The 19,505-nt window shown below is 39.0% G+C and overlaps 1 protein-coding gene across 10 annotated transcripts in view; it reads left to right on the plus strand.

The window, feature by feature from the left end:
- Positions 1–19,505, plus strand: part of pard3aa (par-3 family cell polarity regulator alpha, a) — a 912,377-nt gene that overhangs the window by 540,935 nt on the left and 351,937 nt on the right. For all 10 annotated transcript variants that reach the window (XM_069914429.1, XM_069914431.1, XM_069914432.1 and 7 more), the window contains 3 exons: positions 2,872–3,011; positions 5,826–5,954; positions 7,970–8,008. In XM_069914429.1, coding sequence (XP_069770530.1) covers positions 2,872–3,011; positions 5,826–5,954; positions 7,970–8,008 — 308 coding nt within the window. The remainder of the gene's footprint in view (positions 1–2,871; positions 3,012–5,825; positions 5,955–7,969; positions 8,009–19,505) is intronic.

Here is a 19,505-nt window from a genome sequence, read left to right on the forward strand (position 1 = left end):
AGGTACATTGAAAAGCTTTGTTTTGCATGCTATTCTGGAAAGTCAAGTCATACTTGGGTAAAACAAGTCACACAAAATGAAACAAAAGTGCAAAGACAAAGTTCAGTTGAAACAGTGCAAGCGAAACATTATTTTACAAATAAGAAATCTGTTCAATAAATAGATCGAAGGACATTTTCCTTCTCACTGTTACCAGTCTGTAAACACGTGTTTTCAAATTCGTGTATCTTCTGTCTGATGGGATCATTCAATGCTTTCCTAAGATGGTAGAAATATTGACTGAGACAATGGAGGGGAAGTTGGTTTGCATGATGGCCTGAATTCATCTTTTTCCTATAAAAGTGTTTATAAATGCTTTTGGAGGAAAAGATAAGCAAAGGTTAATTAAACTGTGACAAATGACAGAGAAATTAAATAATTATCATGCTTTGATTTAGGGAAGAAGTCAAGGAAAATATGGAAATGTTGGAAGACTACAAATCCAAAGAAAGTGAAAAGAAATTAATAGCACTGTAAAGTAATAGATTGCCCAGGACCTGATGACCAACATCATAGACCTCCTTCCACAACCTCTTCATCAGCTGTCTCCCCTCACCAATGTTGTATCCCTCTCCTGTGCCCTTTCCCTTCTGCCTCACTTTCCCCGATGCTCCACTCTTCCCTCCCCTTTCCAACTGCCCCAATCTCGCACTGTTTAAATCCACACTTCTTTGACCTAGTTTCTGTTATATTTTTCAGTGGACAGCTGCTTAGTTCTTTGTTGTTTTAGCTTTGTAATGCAAAAAAAAATTAAAGGTGGGAAGCAAACTCATTTTTTTGTTAGAGATTTTGGAATTGTTACCTAAATGGATATCAATTAATTGGGCATCAAGGTAGCTCGAAGTTATGAAGCACCAATTTCTGACGGCAGTACAAGTCGCCACGGGAATGCTGGTCCTGAGCAAAGGAGTGCTCACATTTGTAGAGCAGGAGACATTATTTAGAAGAAAAGTAAATGGTCAGTAGATCAACTTTGATCTACAAGTGTGAGCACTCCTTTGCTCAGGACCAGCATTCCCGTGGCGACTTGTACTGCCATCAGAAATTGATGCTTCATTACTTCAAGCTTCATTGATGTCCAATTAATTTCATGTTCATGCCCTGAGACGACCAGATGAAATACTCTTTTATCTCAATGGCATACTTTTAAATGAAAATAAATTCCATTTGTAGCAGAAGCTGACTGAAATATATTCATCTTAATTGGACTTTAAGCCCTGAGTAAACACCTTTCCAATTCATCTCATGTCCTCTCCAAACATGCTTGTTAAACTGTAATAAGAACTTTGATTCAGATGAAAACATGGTAAGCTCTGTCTGTAATTGTTATAGCTGCCCATATTTGAGTTTGCCATTGATATTTCAAGCAAGCAATCATCTTGCCAAAAATTTATATAAATTCATTCTAATTATTGAATAAGGTCACTGATCCATTTCAATCAGCATGAGATGTTTACCTGTCTTGATGGAGGGTAATTGTCATTCATTTATCTCATAGAAAGGTCAGATCATGAACTTTATACTTTGCAGATCTTTCAGCTGAGCAAAGGATTTTTGGTGTTTTTGAGTCCTGTGCATCATTGAAATAAGCCACAAATCATATTCAGAAACTGGATAAAAGTGATGGAAGTTTTGCCTTTCTCCCTCTTCATCTTCTTCCACTCATTTCCTGTCTAATTGTTATTATCAATAATTTGCTTTTAAATTTTCCTTCAAATATTTTCCTGTTCCCCAAATGTAACAACTTGGATAGTTGTACATTCATGAAATGTTCATATTTTCTCAGCACATCTGTTATTTAATCATGAAGTTATCATCTTTCAGAGTCTTTTAAACCTTGTTGGGACCTAACCAAGGCTCTTGTCATAGATTCCCAAGATTGTTTTTGGAATGACAATTTTATATTTTACAACTTTGTTGACATTTTGCAAAGAGTTTAAAAGATGTGTGGCAGTGTGCTGTGATTTAAACCATGTGCCCATGAAGTCTAAAAATGAAGGTTAGCTTCTTGCAATGAAACATCTCAATAGTATTCACCAAAGAAAAGTGAACAGCTTTCTGCAGACAAGAAACTGCAGGTATTGGAACCTAGAGTTTTAAAAAAAAGGAACTGCTGGAGGTACTCTGTGGGTTAGCATTTGTGGAAGCAAGGGGGTCGTCAATGTTTCAGGTCGAGAAGATGCAGGATCTTGACCTAAAATTTTTCTCTGTATGTTTGTGAAACATATCTAAATTTCGTCTGAAGACAACAATGTGATTTTTCACTTTCCTCTCCTTCGGCAAATGAAAGGAATGGTGCCAGTAAATGCAGAGATTTTATGCAGTGCCAAATTTTTTTTTTCCTGAGAGAGTTTAGGCCAGTGGTTCTCAACCTTTTTCTTTCCACTCACATACCATTTTAAGTATTCCCTATGCCATAGGTGCTCTGTGATTAGTAAGGGATTGCTGAAGGTGATGTGTGGGTGCAAAGGAAAAGTTTGAAAACCACTGTTTTAATCGAACCTAACTGACTCATTATGTGCACGTTTCATAACTCCAAAAGAAATGGGCCAATGACAATTAAACAAAATATTTCATTAATAATTGGGTCTAGAGCACTGATTCTCAACCTTCCCTTCCCATTTATATACCACCTTAAGCAATCTCTTACCACTCACAGGGCACTTATGGCATAGGGAATACTTAAAGTGGTATGTGAGTGGAAAGAAAAAGGTTGAGAACCACTGGTTGAGGATCTAACATCCAGAATTTGTATTTTATTCTATTCTTAATGATTGTTCAATCCCTTCTCCAGTAAAACATCAAACAAACATTTCTGCCTTTGTCTATCAGGTCCTGAGGGTCTTGGGTTCAGCATCACATCGCGTGATGTACCTGTTGGTGGTACAGCACCGATTTATGTGAAAAATATCCTTCCCAAAGGTGCAGCCATTCAAGATGGCAGGCTGAAGGCTGGAGACCGTCTGCTGGAGGTGAGTGGATGCAAAGTTCCACTGTCTGCTATTTATTTCAAACTTGATTCTGAGTCCCAGGAGAGTTTCAAGCATATTCATCATTCTGTAGGTGGAGCTAATGCACAAGAATGAAGGCAGAATTGATTGAATTGATCATAGTCACATGATTTGGGATTTTTTTGAACTATCTACACATACAGCATTAAATTTAGCCACAGTAGTTTGTGTATTATATGATCTATAGGTAACAATTGTGCAGTTGTAAGTTAGCAAATTTTTTAAAATACTGTTATGATTGTGTTGTATATTTACGGTATATTTGAAATAAAACTTAAAGTTGGTATGACTTGTGTTGAAGTACAAACAGTCTCATCTCTCTACAGTATAATAAGAACTGGTGAAAGCAAACAAAATGTCTTTGTATTGATTATTTTAAAGTTATGTGGTAATTGAAAGGATTGAATTGAATTTTTAATGATCAAACAGGCCCTTTAGCCCATGTCTATAATGAGCAGCATGCTTATCCATGCAAATCCCACTTAACTGTATTAATTCCATGTATTTCTATCTCTTGCTTATCTGTGCACATGCCTATAAGTGTTGCTACTGTTCCTGCCCCAGCCATCATTTCTAGCAGCTCGTTGTAGATATCAACTACTCTTTGTGTGAAAAATTGAATCCTTCAGATCTTCTTTAAACCTCCTTTTTCTCACTTTAAAGCTATTCCCTCAAGTTTTAAAGCACCCCTAGCATGGGAAACAGACTCCAGCTAACTACCATATCTATGATTCCCATACACATCCGTCAAGTCAGCTCTCAACCTCCTTTGCTCCACTGAAAACGTACCTGGCTAATTTAATGCAGACAAAGAATTGCTGGAGGAACTCAGGAGGTCCAACGACATCCATGGGTAAAAATGTTCAGTCACCATTTTGTGCCTGAACCCTTTATCAAGACAAAGATAGAATAGATAAAATTATATATATATAAAGGGGGAAGTAAGCTTAGAGAGGATCCCAGTGTAAAAGACAGAAGATATGAAGGGTCAAGTAACAGGTAAAAAGAAAAACTATTAAGAAGTTTGGGGGGTGGGGGGGTGGAGGAAAAGTTAGAGAGGGATAGAAAAATAAGTCAGTACGGGAGTAGATGAAGGAGAAATTGAAATGGTAGGGTCCAATAGGGGTGTGTGTGTGGTTTAGCTAAAATAAGAAAATAATGATAGTCATTATGGGTTTAAGGCTGTCCGGGAGGAATATGATGTCTTCCTAAAGTTTACGTTTGGCTGCCCCATGAATGAAGCTAAGGACATATCATTATAAGAATGGTTGGAGGAATTGAAATGCTTGGCTTCAGGAAGCTCCAGTTTGGATGGACAAATAGAGCGTAGGTGTTTGATGAAGCAGTCACCCAATATATGCTTGTCCTCACTGATGTACAGGAGGCCACATCAATTGCAACAAATGCAATAGATTAGTTTGGCCAACTTGCATGTAAAGCTCAGCCTCACCTGGAAAGTCTATTTGTGGCCCTGGATAGATGTGAGGGAGGAGAAGTAGGAATAAGTTTTGCATTTTCTGTGGTTATTGCAGGAAGTACCTTATGGAGTGGAAGGGTTTATGGAGAGGGGAGTCACAAAGACAACTTATCCCTGTGAAAACCGAACAGAGCTGGAGAGGGAAAATCGTGGCTGGTGTTGTTGGTGGAGGTATCAGAGGACAATGTGTTGGGTGTGGAGGATGGTAGGGTGGGAAATCAGCAGCAGAGGGTCTGCATGGATGGGGGGAGGAGATGATTTGGAGCAGAAATATGAGAAATAGAGGAGATACAGGTGTGGAGTTTATCAATGACAGTAAGGGGGAAACCCACGTTTAGTAAAGAAAGAGGATATTTCGGTTGTCCTGGAGTGGACCAGATCTGTCAAAGGTGATGGAATTGTGAGGAAGAGATTGCATCCTTTCAAGAGTCAAGGTGGGAAGAGGTATAATCCAGGATCGGAATAGATACCAGAGCTATATAATTTCTCCGTGTAACTCAAGTCCTTCAATCCACCATCAAACCTCTGCTTTTTACTCATGGCTTCCATTCCAGTGTGCCAGAGTAGTCCTTTGAGGACCGTGGTTTTTTTCTTTTTGCCAATGGAAGTTGAAATTGTATTTCTACTCATCTCCTGAGTAGTTGAAAGGACTATGTAACCATATAACCATATACAGCACAAAACAGGCCAGTTTGGCCCTACTAGTCCATGCCGGAACAAATCCCCACCCTCCTAGTCCCACTGACCAGCACCTGGTCCATACCCCTCCAATCCTCTCCCCTCCATGTAATTATCCAGTCTTTCCTTAAATGTAAATAACGTCGTTGCTTCAACCGCCTCTGCCGGTTATAGTTCAGATTATATTCCCATTTTTGTAAAATAAGAACTATATTTTCTCCACCTGACAGATAACCATTTTGCTTCACTTCAATACAATTTTTTAATGATTGAATGGCCAAGGTGAACTGTGACTCAGTTGTTGAGAGATTTAGATGTAGTCGATATAAAATTGAGTTGACAGATACTGGAGTCTCAAATCATGCCTGAGTTTCCAGCTGTTCTGTGTGATTTGTGGACAGCAGGTCATCAGTGTAATGTATAGTGATGTTGAAATGTGGGAATTGATAGATTTCTATGATGTACTCCTATTTTACTTCTTTAGATATGTCAGAAATAGTTTCTTTAAAAATAAACACACAATTTTTAAAGCCTCTTATGAGAAATTAATCATTCAACAATGAACCTGTTAGATTCAGTGCCTGCACAAAAACTGTATTTGCTTACTTGTGTCATGTCAGGTAAATGGTGTTGATTTAACGGGAAAGACACAAGAGGAAGTGGTGACCCTACTGAGGAATACAAAGATGGGTGGTAGCGTCAGTCTGCTGGTCCTCCGTCAAGAAGAAACTTTCCTCCCCCGAGAGCTGGTGAGTAGAACACCTGGTAGCTTGGAGAAAATTACATGGGCACTTATTTATTTCCTGACTTTTTGGCTTTGTTGTTTGTTGGGATACATTAACTATTTGGGTGGGTAGGGAGCTCTCATTAAATTAAATTTTTAATTAAAACAAATAATTTAGAGATATAGCATGGTAACAGGGCCTTTTGGCCCACAAGCCTGCGCTGCCAAATATACCCATGTAACCACATAACCTACTCACCCCATATTTCTTTGGAATGTGGGAGGAAACCAAAGCACCCAGAGAAAACTGATCCAGACATGGGGGAACCATATATACTCCTTAGGGACCATATAGGTTTCAAACCCAGAGCACTGGTGCTATAATAGTGTGCTAACCACTGCAATAACCATGCCACCCAAAATTCGCTTTACTTTAGACACTTTCAGGTTGCAAAAATACCCCAATGTAAAGCCGCATATTTTACCCCTATGCAGCTGTCGGGAGGCCACCTGAAAGAGGAGAACCCGGCCAGGAGAGGCACTTACCTAACCTTCTTCCTGTAGGTAAATCTCTGAGAATCCCCCATTGCACCTGAAAGCAGCAGATGGACTACGGCCACAGTCCACAGGAGCCGGCGTTCGCTTGGACGCGGCTCTCCTTCAGCTGGCACATTCAGGTGACAGAAAGGAGTCTTCTCCGTGGCCACCTGAACGTCCCAGCTGCACTCCCCGCAGCCGCGTCTGCCAGTGCATTATCTGCGTCAAAGCGGCTTATGTTTTGAAAGCTGCTTAAAGCATTAACATTTAAATAGGTGCTAAATTTTGTATTTGATCATTGTGCAAACCTAACATGCTGCAGTGATTCACTTTGGTCAGTAGCAATTCTAATCTGAATCAAATTTCAATTCTTGCTGCCTCATTCATTTTTCAACTTCTTTTTGTATGACTGAGTTTTTGCCAATGTTGTGGATTTCACCAAGCCATGGGTCAAGAACCCCACGTGCTCCACAAAGATCCATAATTGTTGTCATGGTAAACCTCTGCGAAACAAACTGTTTTCCAGTTGGTTTGGTAGTTAAAGGGTGGTCTTAAAGTGTTTGGTATTGTGCTGTCAATTGAATGGTAAAAGATCAATTAAAACATAGCATTAAAACCACAAAATGAAATTGACAAGATTATTTTCTTAACAAAACTTCTCAAATTATTGCCAGATACATTTGCTTCCTTAGCTTCATAAAAATGATGTGAGCATGCGTGCATACCTAATCACATTATTCATCATGCATGTAGGTAATAAATTCCTGAGTATTAATCCAGAGCATTTTGAGAAAGAAATCACCAATCATCAATTCATATTTTTCAAGAATGAATCTTTGCTTAATTATACTACAGAGTTTGCAGCTTGTGGATAAAAACTGTAATGCTTTTGCACAGCCCCCTCTACACAGTCCTCTTTTAAAAGAGTGAATAAAATAGCAATGCCAAAGATTTGTGCTTGCCACACTCTCCTGCAGTGGATGAAGGATATGCTTTCAGAGCCTCCAATCCCCTTCCTGATAATACTTCCCCTTGAGATATAGTTTTCTGGGTGCTCTGAGTTACTTCAACTTGCAACACAGCTGAGAACCTGTGAAACTTGCCCATGGGATCCGAGATCGTACATCCCCATCACAGCTGGAATTGAACTTGTTTCTTTGGCACTGGAATTTCTGAGCTGCCACACTTGTTTTCTGTGGTTTTTATTTGTTCATTGTGCTAGTTTTATTTTGGCTGGTGAATGTTTTAAAAAGTTGAAGAGTCATTTTGACACACATTTGAGACCATTAATCTGCAAGTGAAAGAAAAGAGGATTTAAAAATGCAGATTCTTTTATTTATTCTCAGAACCATCATCATTGATTTCCACTGTAAATCACAAAGTATTCAAGGGTATCTTTCACATTCAGACACGGGTTGCCTTTGTGACTTTGTTCATCTGTGTAGCACACATTAGTGCCTCTTACAGCATGTGTTTTTATTCTTTGTTATTCTCCACTTCCAGAAAAAAGAAGCCAGTCAGATGCAAGGACCAAGTGATTTGGTAAGGGTTCCGTGTTTTCAGCTGGCACAAACTGATGGGCAACATCTGGCTCTGAAACAGAAAATCGATTAGTCTCAATTTCTTTCAGATTTTAGCACCATAACGGAAATGGAACAACTTCGGAAGTCAATATATTTGTTGTTCCATATTTGCATTTAGAAATCTCTATCAAATCACACATGCGGCTACTAACAACATGAGTATGCAACTGATTTTTCCCCCAAAATAAAGCACTTTTTTCAAGGTATCAGTATCAAAATCTGCTGTGCAACCTGGTCTTAGTGATTATTACAATATTTGTGAGGAGCTGCCAACCTATATTTCATTTTTTCCAGGTATTTTTGATTTGCGAGTTGCTAACCTATTCAGCATGTCTATGCAATTGTGCATAATTAATGACTCTCTGAAATCACACAAGTGCATACATTTAAGAGGCCTTAAAAAACTGCCTGCTCTGTAAATGCTGTTTTGCATTATAGCTTTTTTTTTGGTAATGAGTTGCTAATTACGTTTAGGTGCTTCATTAGCGATGCCTTTAATTATTTTTTTCCGATGTACAATTGACCAGGTGATGCATGAAAGTAGAGAGAGGAGTGGTGATGGTTCTTGTACATTCATCCTATTTCTACACTTCCTCTTACCCCAGTTGGACCGTTAGCTGAGTGAAAAATGTGCAGGAATTGGTGTTTAGTCATATTGATAGGAAGAAATGTTCATTTCCGCTGGTAATAATTATTTGTTTTGTCACAGGAATAATACTGATTTGGAAAATCTATTCATTGGTTCTGCTGTTTGATTTAGGCATAGTTTATTGTAATTTTTCATAAAAATAACATCACTATGTACTTTCCATTAGCCCAATTAAATCAAGCTTTTTTTTTTAAAAGGAATATCAATTTGATGATCTCAGAAAAAAATGAAACATTTATCAAATTCATTGCAAGAACTGATTGGTTATCTGCTTGCCTTTTCGACATTTCTTTTTTGCTTCCAGAACCAATCAGAGTGCAATGGATGCAATGTATTGAATATCAATACATTGTAATGGCAAAAAGCATTGTTTGTTTTGTGATACAACTGTGCAACTCTGGAAAGCAGAACAGGGTTGCAGGAACAAAAATTGAAAATCAAAGTGTGGTTTCAAACCCTTTTTTCACCCACATGTCACCTCAACTATTCCTTTATTTTGGACCACGTATTTTTTACTGCCTTGCATATGAATGCATCAGTTTTTTTGCATTACTAATAAGTTGTAATTTTGCCTCATCTGCAGTAAAATGAATCTGAGCATTGCATGTGATGTCATGTATGTACACTAACACTAAATCTGAATTTTGGTCCTTGAACCATCCATAAGAAACCTGCAGACTGCCAGTAGAGGATGGGAGAACTGGTGAACGTGAGCCACTTCCCAGACCACGGACAGATTTTCTTTTTGTTTTGGTGAAATTTTTTTTGAGAATTGTCTTTTTTTGTTGTCAAATGTGGAACCTTGTTTTATATATTACTTGTTTATCATATCAATGATATTTGTCATCTCCATGAACCACCTATTACGAATCCTGGATAACCAGTGGTTCGTGGACCACAGATAAAGAAATGCAACTTCAGGGGATGTGGGCCATTTCACTTTTAAGTCAACATGTTTAAAAGCTCCTTAATGAAACCAGCTGTTCCCTGATGACTGACTTTGAGCTAACTTGCCTGAAAAGAAAGGCAAAATTTTATTTTTTAAATTATAGGATTCAGAAAGGAACTCAGTAAGTCAAGCTGCATGAGTGGGAGAAAAATAATGTTTGATGTTTTGAGTAGAAACTCTTCATCAGGATTAAGGAAAGTTAGTACGAAGCCGTGTAAACAGGCAGGATGGGAAGGGTGAGACAGGGGCCAACTCATCTTGTTCACTTGGTGCTGCTTTCATACTAACTTTCCTCAGTCTTGATGGAGAATTTCCACTCAGAACATCAATAATTCTTTTTCTCCCACTGATGCTGGTTGATCCGCTGAGATCCTCCAGAAGATTGAGTTTGGTTTCTGATTCAAACATCTGCAATCTCCAGAGAGTCAGAAAGGTATTGATGTTTAGAGGGATCTGGGAGTCCTTGTAAACAGAATATTGAAAGTTGACATGTAGGACCAGTAACCTGTGAGGAAGTCAAGTGGCAGATGATTTGCTCAAATTATGAAGAAACCTGGTAAGTTGATAGGTGTGGGGTCCCTATCAAAAAAAGTTGTTTTTTAAGTGGAGAGAATAGAGCAGGATTGATCAGGTTCAAATTTGAATTTATTAGCACATAACAAAATGCAATGATGATCGTTTTTCAAGCAGTCCAGCTTGACATCTCACACATAGTACAGAAAGTAAGAAATAGTACAGAGTTAGAGAGGTGGCTCATTCAGGAGTCTGACAATGGCTAGAAATAAATTGTCCTTGAATCTGATGGTGCATGATCTCACACTCATGAATATTCATCCTGATGAGATGAGAGTGAAGAGAGTGTAGCCAGTGTAGGATGAATCTTTACATGTTGGCTGCTGCTTTTCCAAGGATGCATGAGATTAAGATGGAGTCAATGGAGAGTAGGGGGCTTTGTTTGCATGAGCTGTGTTCATAATCCACTGTAGATTTTGTGTTCTTTGCCAGAGAGGTTCTATTACCATACAGTAATGGAACTTGGACAGAATCTATTTAATGGTGCAAAAGTTAAAGGATGCAGGTGATCTGATAAATTTCTTTAGGTTTGAAGAATTCAAGGTGCAGATGTGCTTTCTTGACCAATGTATTGGTGTAGATGGATAAGGTTAAGTCGCTGGAGATGTTTACTGCTCAAAATTTAAAGCTGTGTACTATATTGACCTAAAATTATTAATGCAGGCCAAGGAGTGAGCTACATAGATAGCATCTCCAAATTACCATCGGACTAAAGGCCCCAACCATCCACTGCTGCCAATCTAATGGGCCCCTTCAGAACCTTCAAGAATTGTAGGCCCCACCAAACCTCAGTGGACAACTAATGCTGACACCCAACCTACAGACACCACCAGGATATCCAATGCCATCGCCTGATCCACAGACCCACATGAATGCATCCACTTCCCTTCAGGAGCCACCTCTATCCTTCTCATCTCCAGTGCCCAGTCAGAAGCAGTCATCTATCCATCCATCAGGGCAAATGCAGTGGGCCATAGGTGAGACTGAAACAGCACAATTTCAAACATCCTCCTCAGCATGCTCTAACAAAAACAAGCTGGATAAACAGACCAAAATACGTCAGAGTGAGAACTGTGTAGATGGGTCTGGGCAGAAATTACGCAGACTGACCTATGTTCAGAAGATAAGTAACCTGATTTCTTAAGGTTAGATGCGGTTGGCATGCCCCAAATAATAGATCACTCTTGCATGGTCAGATGTGAACTGTTCAGAACTAAAATGAAAATTTTCTTCACCCAGCAGTTGGTGCAGTACCCAAGAGTGCTGTGGAATACAGCCTCTCTGTACAAGGGCCTCTCCTGTTTTTTTTTGTTCTTTTCTTCTTGTGTCATGTTGACAATAACAGGTTATGGTGACCTATGCAATATGTTGTGAACAATATTAAGTCATACTCCTGAGCATATCTGGAATATTTATTCTTGCTTCACCATGTTTCTGTTAAACATTACCATCAATTCATTTTCCTGTTGGTAATCATATTGTAAAGCATGGAAACAGATCCAGATGCCTATCTATGTTATCACCTATACTTGGCCCATATCCTTTCTTTTCTCTATTTCTGTCTAAATGCTTTTTTTTTAAATGCTGAGAGTGTCCCTGTTGAACAGCTTGTACATGTATACCCTGCTTTACAAATACTCACTTTATGAAAATTTGCTTTTATGAAGAAACTTGTGTTCACTTTTACAAAAGGATTTTCACTTTTACGAAAGCAGCGAGCCATTATGGAGGCTGCATGTTCAGCCTTGAGATGCTCCTTCCCTGAGAACTACACTGAGATGTCAATAGAAAGATGACCCTCTTCCTCTCTTTCCTACATCCCAGTCTCCTGTACTTGCCATCCAGTCACTCAGGTTGGTGTCATCCAGAGTGGTAACTCATGGTGTCACTTCCCCTCCCTCCCCCCCACCCCAAGCCCACCACACATGGACTGAGTGTACAAATGTACTGAGCATAGAAGAAACAGGTATGCCCGAATGGCGCTGAGCGTAGCTTGGGGGAAGGGAGTTTCTTACCGGAGCACGTTAGAAGGTTCATAAAATAAATTGCTACTTTTAATTTATAAGGTTCTGTAGGAATCCTCAAGTTTTGTAAAGTGGGGTATACCTGTACCATCTACTCTCTGTTTGGAAACTCTTGGCCCTCAGATTTCCTTCAATTATTTTCCCTCTTACCTTGGACCTATATCTTTCAGTTTTAGACTCCCCTCAGCTTGGAAAAAGAATGTGAATATCTACCATATCTATGCCCCTCATAATTTTATAAACTTCCATGTAGTCATTCCTTAGTCTCCTGTGCTTCATTGAGATCAAACCCAACCAATCTACCTTGTAACTATAGACCTTTATTCCAGATTACATCGTAGTCAGTCTCTTCTGCACTGTTTCTTGTGCTACCACATCCTTTCTGCATGTAGTATTTGGAAAATGCACACAGTATTTCCATATGCGGTCTAACCAATGTCTTTTACAGCTGTAACATAATGTCCCAACAAACAAACAACATGGTGACGTAAGAGGCTGGAACTTGGGAGCAAAGCACAAATTGCTGGGTGAACTTTATGGACAGAGCAGTATCTCTACGGGGGAAGGAAGTGATGATGCATTAGGTCTGAAATTGGAGAGGAAAGATAGGGATATTTTCACTCTAGATTCCAGCATCTGCACTCTTTTGACTTCATTGTAACTGTGAATGCTAGTTTATCTATCATTTATCTTTATTATTTCTTTCCATACTGGGGTAATTTAAGGTACACTATCGCATTTGGCGTATCTTAGATTCCTGTGCAGCTGTAGCAAATAAGAATTTCTGGGATCTGTACACTGTACATGTATATGACAATAAATTCATTATAATAATTTTTTTTAAAATTGTGAGGAAGGATTTCCCCTGCACAAAGCCATGCTGATTTCACCTATTTGTTTCTGCCTTTCCAAGTGATCATAAATCCTATCTCTGAGAAATGTTTCCAGTTGTTTCCCAACTACTGCGTTTGGGCTCACGGCCTACAGTTTTCTGGTTTATCCCCACAGCCTTTCTTGAATGTGGGAAAACTCTCCAGTCTTCAGGTACCTCATCTGTCGCTAAAGATAACACAGAACTTGCAATCAGAGCCCCCAGCAAACTCTTCCCTTGCTTTCCATAACACCCGAGGATAGATTTCATCAGGCAAAGGGGATTTATCCGCCTTAATGTACATCATTATTTCTGACAGTTCCTCTTTTCTGACAAATTTTTGACGATCAACTCTCCACCCTCCCTGGTGAATACTGTCAAAATATATTCATCCAGGATTCCACTGTCTCCTAGCTCTACAAAAAGACACCCCTTTTGATCCTTGAGGGGAGCTCGTTTTTCCCTAATTACCCTCTTGTTTCTCATATATTTTGATTTTCTTCAAATCTGTGCTCCGGTGTCATTTCATGTCCCCTTTGTGTCCTCCTAACTGCTTTCTTATGATCTCTCCAATGTCACCTATAAACCTCAAAGGACTCACTTCGAAACACCTTCCTATACCTGATATATACTTTGTTTTTCTTGATCAAACTCTCAGTTTTCCTCATCCTGTTTCTCACCCTCACAAGGATATGCTTTCATTTACCTTTTACTAATTTGGCTGGGCTCTTTATCCTTCCAGCAGCAGTTTATTGAAGAAATAGTGAAAATGTTAATTAGATGCATCCTGAAAAATGAATATGTGCATTTATTATGTGTCTCGCTTTTGTCATTAGCCGTAAAAGAATTAGCAAGAGAATTTGCAGTTATTGAGAGCTGCTGGATTTCAAAATAACACAAACCTTCCTGATGCAATCTTCCCCAATGGCAAATTATTATTTCTCTGTTCAGCACAGAAGCTGGCCATTCAGCCTAACTCATCCATGCAGGCCAAGTTGTTAACCTGAGCTAATCTTATTTTTATTGTATTTGGCCCATGGCATAAAATCTTTCCTCTTCTTCATGTTGCATTGCCTCAGAGCTTAAATGAAAAGTGGATCCTGGAATCCCACCCAGAATAAGTAAAAAGTATTGACAGAAGGATAGCTGCACCACCCCCACCCCCTCTAAACTAGATTCCAGAAACAGTAGGACAGATCAAGCATTTTCAGGAAGACATGGGCGACGTTTACTCTCTATCAGTTCTGAGCATTAACTTTATTGGATATTTTCATAGATATGCCTAGGGTATGATTTGTAAATTTTCAGGGGACGTTAGTGATGGATAGAGGAGAAGGGTACAAGGATACAGGACGTCATAAGCTTGAAAGTTGGTCAGAGTGGTGGTAAATGGAATTTAATCCAGACAAGTATGATGCAATGCACTTTGGGAGGTCAAATTTATAAGATCTTATTGAGTGAATGCCAGTAAAATTCAGAGTATTGATGAACAGAGAAACTTTGGGATGCAAGCCCATAGGTCTCAGAAAGTGAATAGATAGCATATTGAAAAGGCATTTAGTGTACTTGCAGTTATTGGTCGAGGCATTGAGGAGAAGGCATGGGACATTATGTTGTGGTTGTACTTAATATTAGTTAGGTCACTCTTAAAGTATTTAAAGCAGTCCTGATCGCCACATGGCAATTCTGTTTTTAATAGAGAGAGGACAGGTGACATTCACCAAAAGGTTGCTTTGAATTGAAAGCTGTAGTTATAAGGAGAGATTGGATAGGCTGGGTTTATTCCCATTGTGAGGCTCAGGGGTGATCTTATGTAGAACATAGAACAATATAGCACAGTGCAGGCCTTTTGGCCCTAATAATATGCTGACCCATATATTCCTGAAAAAATAATAAACCCTCCCTACCCTGTTACCTTTTATCTTTCTTTCATGTGCTAGTCTGAGAGTCTCTTAAATGCCCCTAATGTTTCAGCCTCCACCACCATCCCCGGCAAGGGATTTCCAGGCATCCATAACTCTCTGTGTGTAAAAAGAAACAGCCTTGATATCTCCCTTAAACTTCCCTCCCTTAATTTCATACGCATGTCCTCTGGTGTTTACTCTTCCTGCCCTTGGAGAAAAGGCGCTGACTATCCACCCTATCAATGCCCCTCATAATCTATTAAGTCACCTTTCATCTTTCTTTGGCCCAGATAGAAAATTCCCAGCTCCGCTAACCTTGCCTCATAAGACATTCTAATCCAGGCAACATCTTGGTAATTCTCCTCTACTCCCTCACCATAGCTTCCACATCCTTTCTATAATGAGGTCACCAGAACTGAACACAATACTGTGGTCTCATCAGAGATTTGTAGAGTTGCAACATGACCTCTCAACTATTGAACTCAATTCCGTGACTAATGAAGCCCAGCATCCCATAGGCCTTCTTAACGATCCTATCAACCTTGGCGGCAACCTTTTTTGTGTAATTCTTTATTTATTGCGCTATGAACCATAACAGTCAATATATTTACAGATGCATCTCTTTAAATATTCACAGTAACATTTTCTCTTTTTTTCCCTATCCCTCCCTTCCCCCTTCCCAACCCCCTCCAAAAACAGTAAATATTGAACATATAAACTACAATAAAACAATATCTTTATACAAAAGGAATACAAACAAAAAAGATGTATCATCTACTAATTCACATTAAATCTGATCGTGTTTATCTTCTTATAATTTTAGGTGGTGGTGGTCTGAGGCCTGCTCTTTCTGTTATATTCCATGTATGGTTCCCAGGTTTTTTCAAACATTGTAACTTTATCTTTTAAATTATATGTGATTTTTTTGTTTTCCAATGGGATACACTTAAACTTGGTTATATATTCCGTTAATGTTTATAGTCATAGTACAATGTGGCCATCTTGTATCTTTATTTTCACTTCTTTTCTGTCTCTTCACCACCTCCATCCCTTTTTTCCATTACTGTTTTTAAAGTTTTCCTTTTTAATCTCAATATATGATAACGCACTTCAGACATGAAATACCCCAACAATCCCCACAAGCAATAACCCTTTAACCCCAAATGAACCTTCCCTCCTTGGATTGCCCTTTGTCCCTTGTCCCTTGACGGTAACCACAACTCCCCTTTCCATTTGGTTTGTGAACTTACTCGCAAGCGCCACTCGATTTTGCAGTGACCATTATTCTCCCCTCCCAGCCCCCCCCGAGAACACTTTTGCTATACTTATAACAAAGCTCTCTCTCTTTTTTTTTCCCTTCTTCCCCTTATCCATCTTTAAATCTTTATATATACATTATCTTTACTTTATATTTTTATATATTTTCTTGCCGGTCATTCTTCTTGTCACTCCTCCTCCTCTCTTCTCCTGTCCTGCAAATGTTCAGCAAATTCTTGGGCTTTCTTTAGGTCTGAGAACAGTCTATTCTGTTCCCCATGAATAAATACTTTGAGTACCGCTGGATGTCTTAATATAAAGTTATACCCTTTCTTCCATAAGATTGTTTTCGCCATGTTGAATTCTTTCCTCTTCTTTAAAAGTTCGAAGCTTATGTCTGGATAAAAAAATATTTTTTGTCCCTTATATTCCAATGGCTTATTGTCTTCTCTAACCTTCTTTCTTGCCTGCTCCAGTATGTTTTCTCTTGTTGTATATCTTAGAAATTTTACCAATATGGACCTCGGTTTTTGATATGGTAGCAGTTTCGGTACTAGCACTCTATGTGCCCTTTCAATTTCTATTTCTTCATGTGAATCTACGGGATCCATCCTTTTATAAATTCCTTCATATCTGATCCTTCTTTGCCTTCTTTCAGGCCCACTATTTTTATGTTGTTTCGCCTACTGTAGTTTTCCAATATGTCAATTTTTTGTGACAATAAATCTTGTGTCTCTAATTTTTTTTCACTCTCTTCCAACTTCCCTCTTCAATCATTTATCTCCATTTCTAGAGCAGCTTCTCGTTCCTCCACGTTTTCTACTCTTTTCCCTATTTCAGTCATGACCAACTCTAAGCTTTGCATTCTGCCTTCAGCTCTTTTCAGCTTTTCATCTTTCTTTTGATTGAACTAAATTTTAATGATACCCATTCTTTTAATGATCTCATTTGTTCTTCGAAAAAGGCTTTATCTAAATTTTGTCCTTCTATTTTACCTTCTTCTTTCCTTTGAAATTCTTGGTCTTCGCCCTCCTCTTCTTCTGTGTCTGTATCTATGTTTGTGTCACCTTCTTCTCTGTATCTGCGTATCTTCATCCTTCTCTGGTGAGCTGCTACTGTATCCTTGCTGGGCCTCCAGCTGCTGTGTCTCCTGCTGTTGGTCCTCCTGCTGAAGGTCAACCCTTTGGTGGGCCTTCTGCTGCAGGCCGACCCACTGCTGGGCCTCCTGCCACAGTTCGTCCCCCTGCCGGTCATCCCGTTGCCGCTCACCCTCTTCCAGCCCTTCATTCTCTTTCTCACCACTTCTTCTTTCTTGCTTATTTCTCCCAGCTAAACGCCCTGATACTGGGTCTCTCTCAGCTGGCCGCTCCGCAGCTGGCCGCTCCTCAGCTGAGTCCCCCTTTCGCCAGCGTTAACGTTTTCTTTTACTTGCCCATGTGCAACTCTTCGCGCATGCATGAGCAGTTGCGCACCTCTTGGCTCTGAGAGCCATTTTTAAAGTCTGCCGGTCGAGAGGACACCGCTTCTCTGGGGACTCACCAACACCGAAGATCGGCCGCTCCTCTCCACGGTGGCTCTCTGCTCCGACGTGCAGGTAAGAGCTTCTTTCTTCTCCAGTGATTTTCCTTCTTCCATTTTCTCTGTTATTCTTACTTTCTCTCTTTTGGGTGCCATCTTCTGTCTCTTCTCTGTAACTTTATCTTTCTCTTCCTGTATTTTATATTTATTGAGCTCTGTTTTTTTCACACTTTTTTTTCTTTTCTCTGGAGAGGGCTAGTTCCACTCGACCAGCCATGACTCCATCACATGACTCCCTTTGGCGGCAGCCTTGAGAGATGTATGGATTTGGACCACAAAGTCTGTCTGTTCATCCACACTCCTAAGTAACTGATCATTAACCTGTTACTCAGCCTTCTGGTTTGTCCTTTCAAAATGCATCACCTCACACTTATTCGGATTGAACTCTATCTGTCAATTTTCTGCCCAACTCTCCATCCTATTTATAATACTTTTATAACCTCTGGCAACCTTCAGCACCATCCACAACTCCTCCAACCTTTGTATCATCCATAAACTTACTGCCATCCTTCCACTTCTTCATCTATGTCATTTATAAAGATCATAAAGAGCAGGGGTCAAAGGCATAATTTCACTTTTATCCCAATTTATTTTATAACCTGAAACTTTTCCACTCCATTTGGGCATATAATCTTCGTAAAGATGACTCAGGTTCAATCAAATATATTAAAACATCATCTGTAAATAAACTGATTTTATGTTCTTATTGACCCATCCTAAAGCCCTTAATTTTTAAATCAGAACAAATCACCTGGGCAAGTGGCTCTATAGCTAAAACAAATAAAGCTGGTGACAAGGGATATCCTTGTCGATTTGATTTTGTTAATTTAAATGGCATTGACGCCTGTCCATTTGATACTACTTTGGCTTTGGGATTATTATACAGTGCACTGGTCCTCAACCTTTTTCTTTCCACTCACATACCATGTTAAGTAATCCCTATGTGTTCGGTGCTCTGTGATTAATATGGGACTGCTTAAGGTGGTATGTGAGTGGGAAGGGAAGGTTGAGAATCACTGCTCTAGACACAATTGTGACTGAAATATTTTGCTTGAGAAAAAATTGTCATTGGCCCATTTCTTTTCAGGTACAATTAAAACAGTGGTTTTCAACCTTTTTCTTTCCACCCACATACCACCTAAAGCAATCCCTTACTAATCACAAGGCACCTATGGCATAGGGGATATATAAAGTGATATATGAATGGAAAGAAAAAGGTTGAGAACCACTGATATAATACTTTAACCCAATTTTAAAACTTTGTTCCAAATCCAAACTTTTCTCCTATCATAAACAAAAACTCCCACTCTAATCTATCAAATGTCTTTTCTGCATCTAAAACCACTGCAACACTCAAATCACCTCTTTTTTTTTGCACTAAATGAATTATCTAAGGAATCTAGCTACATTTTCTGAAGATTGTCATTTTTTAACAAACCATGTCTGATTAATTTAGGTAACATTATTTATTCTATTTGCCAAAATCTTTGCTACTATTTTATAATCTACATTTAATAATGAAATAGGCCTATAAAATAAAGGTTTCTGGAAGAGTAGAAGTTTGTGAAGCTTGATCAAATATAGGAATTAATACATTCTTAAATTCTTTTGGAGATTTATTACTATGTAAAGAGTTCATTGTTTCTTTTAC

This window comes from Narcine bancroftii, chromosome 1, assembly GCF_036971445.1.
Source record: "Narcine bancroftii isolate sNarBan1 chromosome 1, sNarBan1.hap1, whole genome shotgun sequence".
Classification (NCBI taxonomy): domain Eukaryota; kingdom Metazoa; phylum Chordata; class Chondrichthyes; order Torpediniformes; family Narcinidae; genus Narcine; species Narcine bancroftii.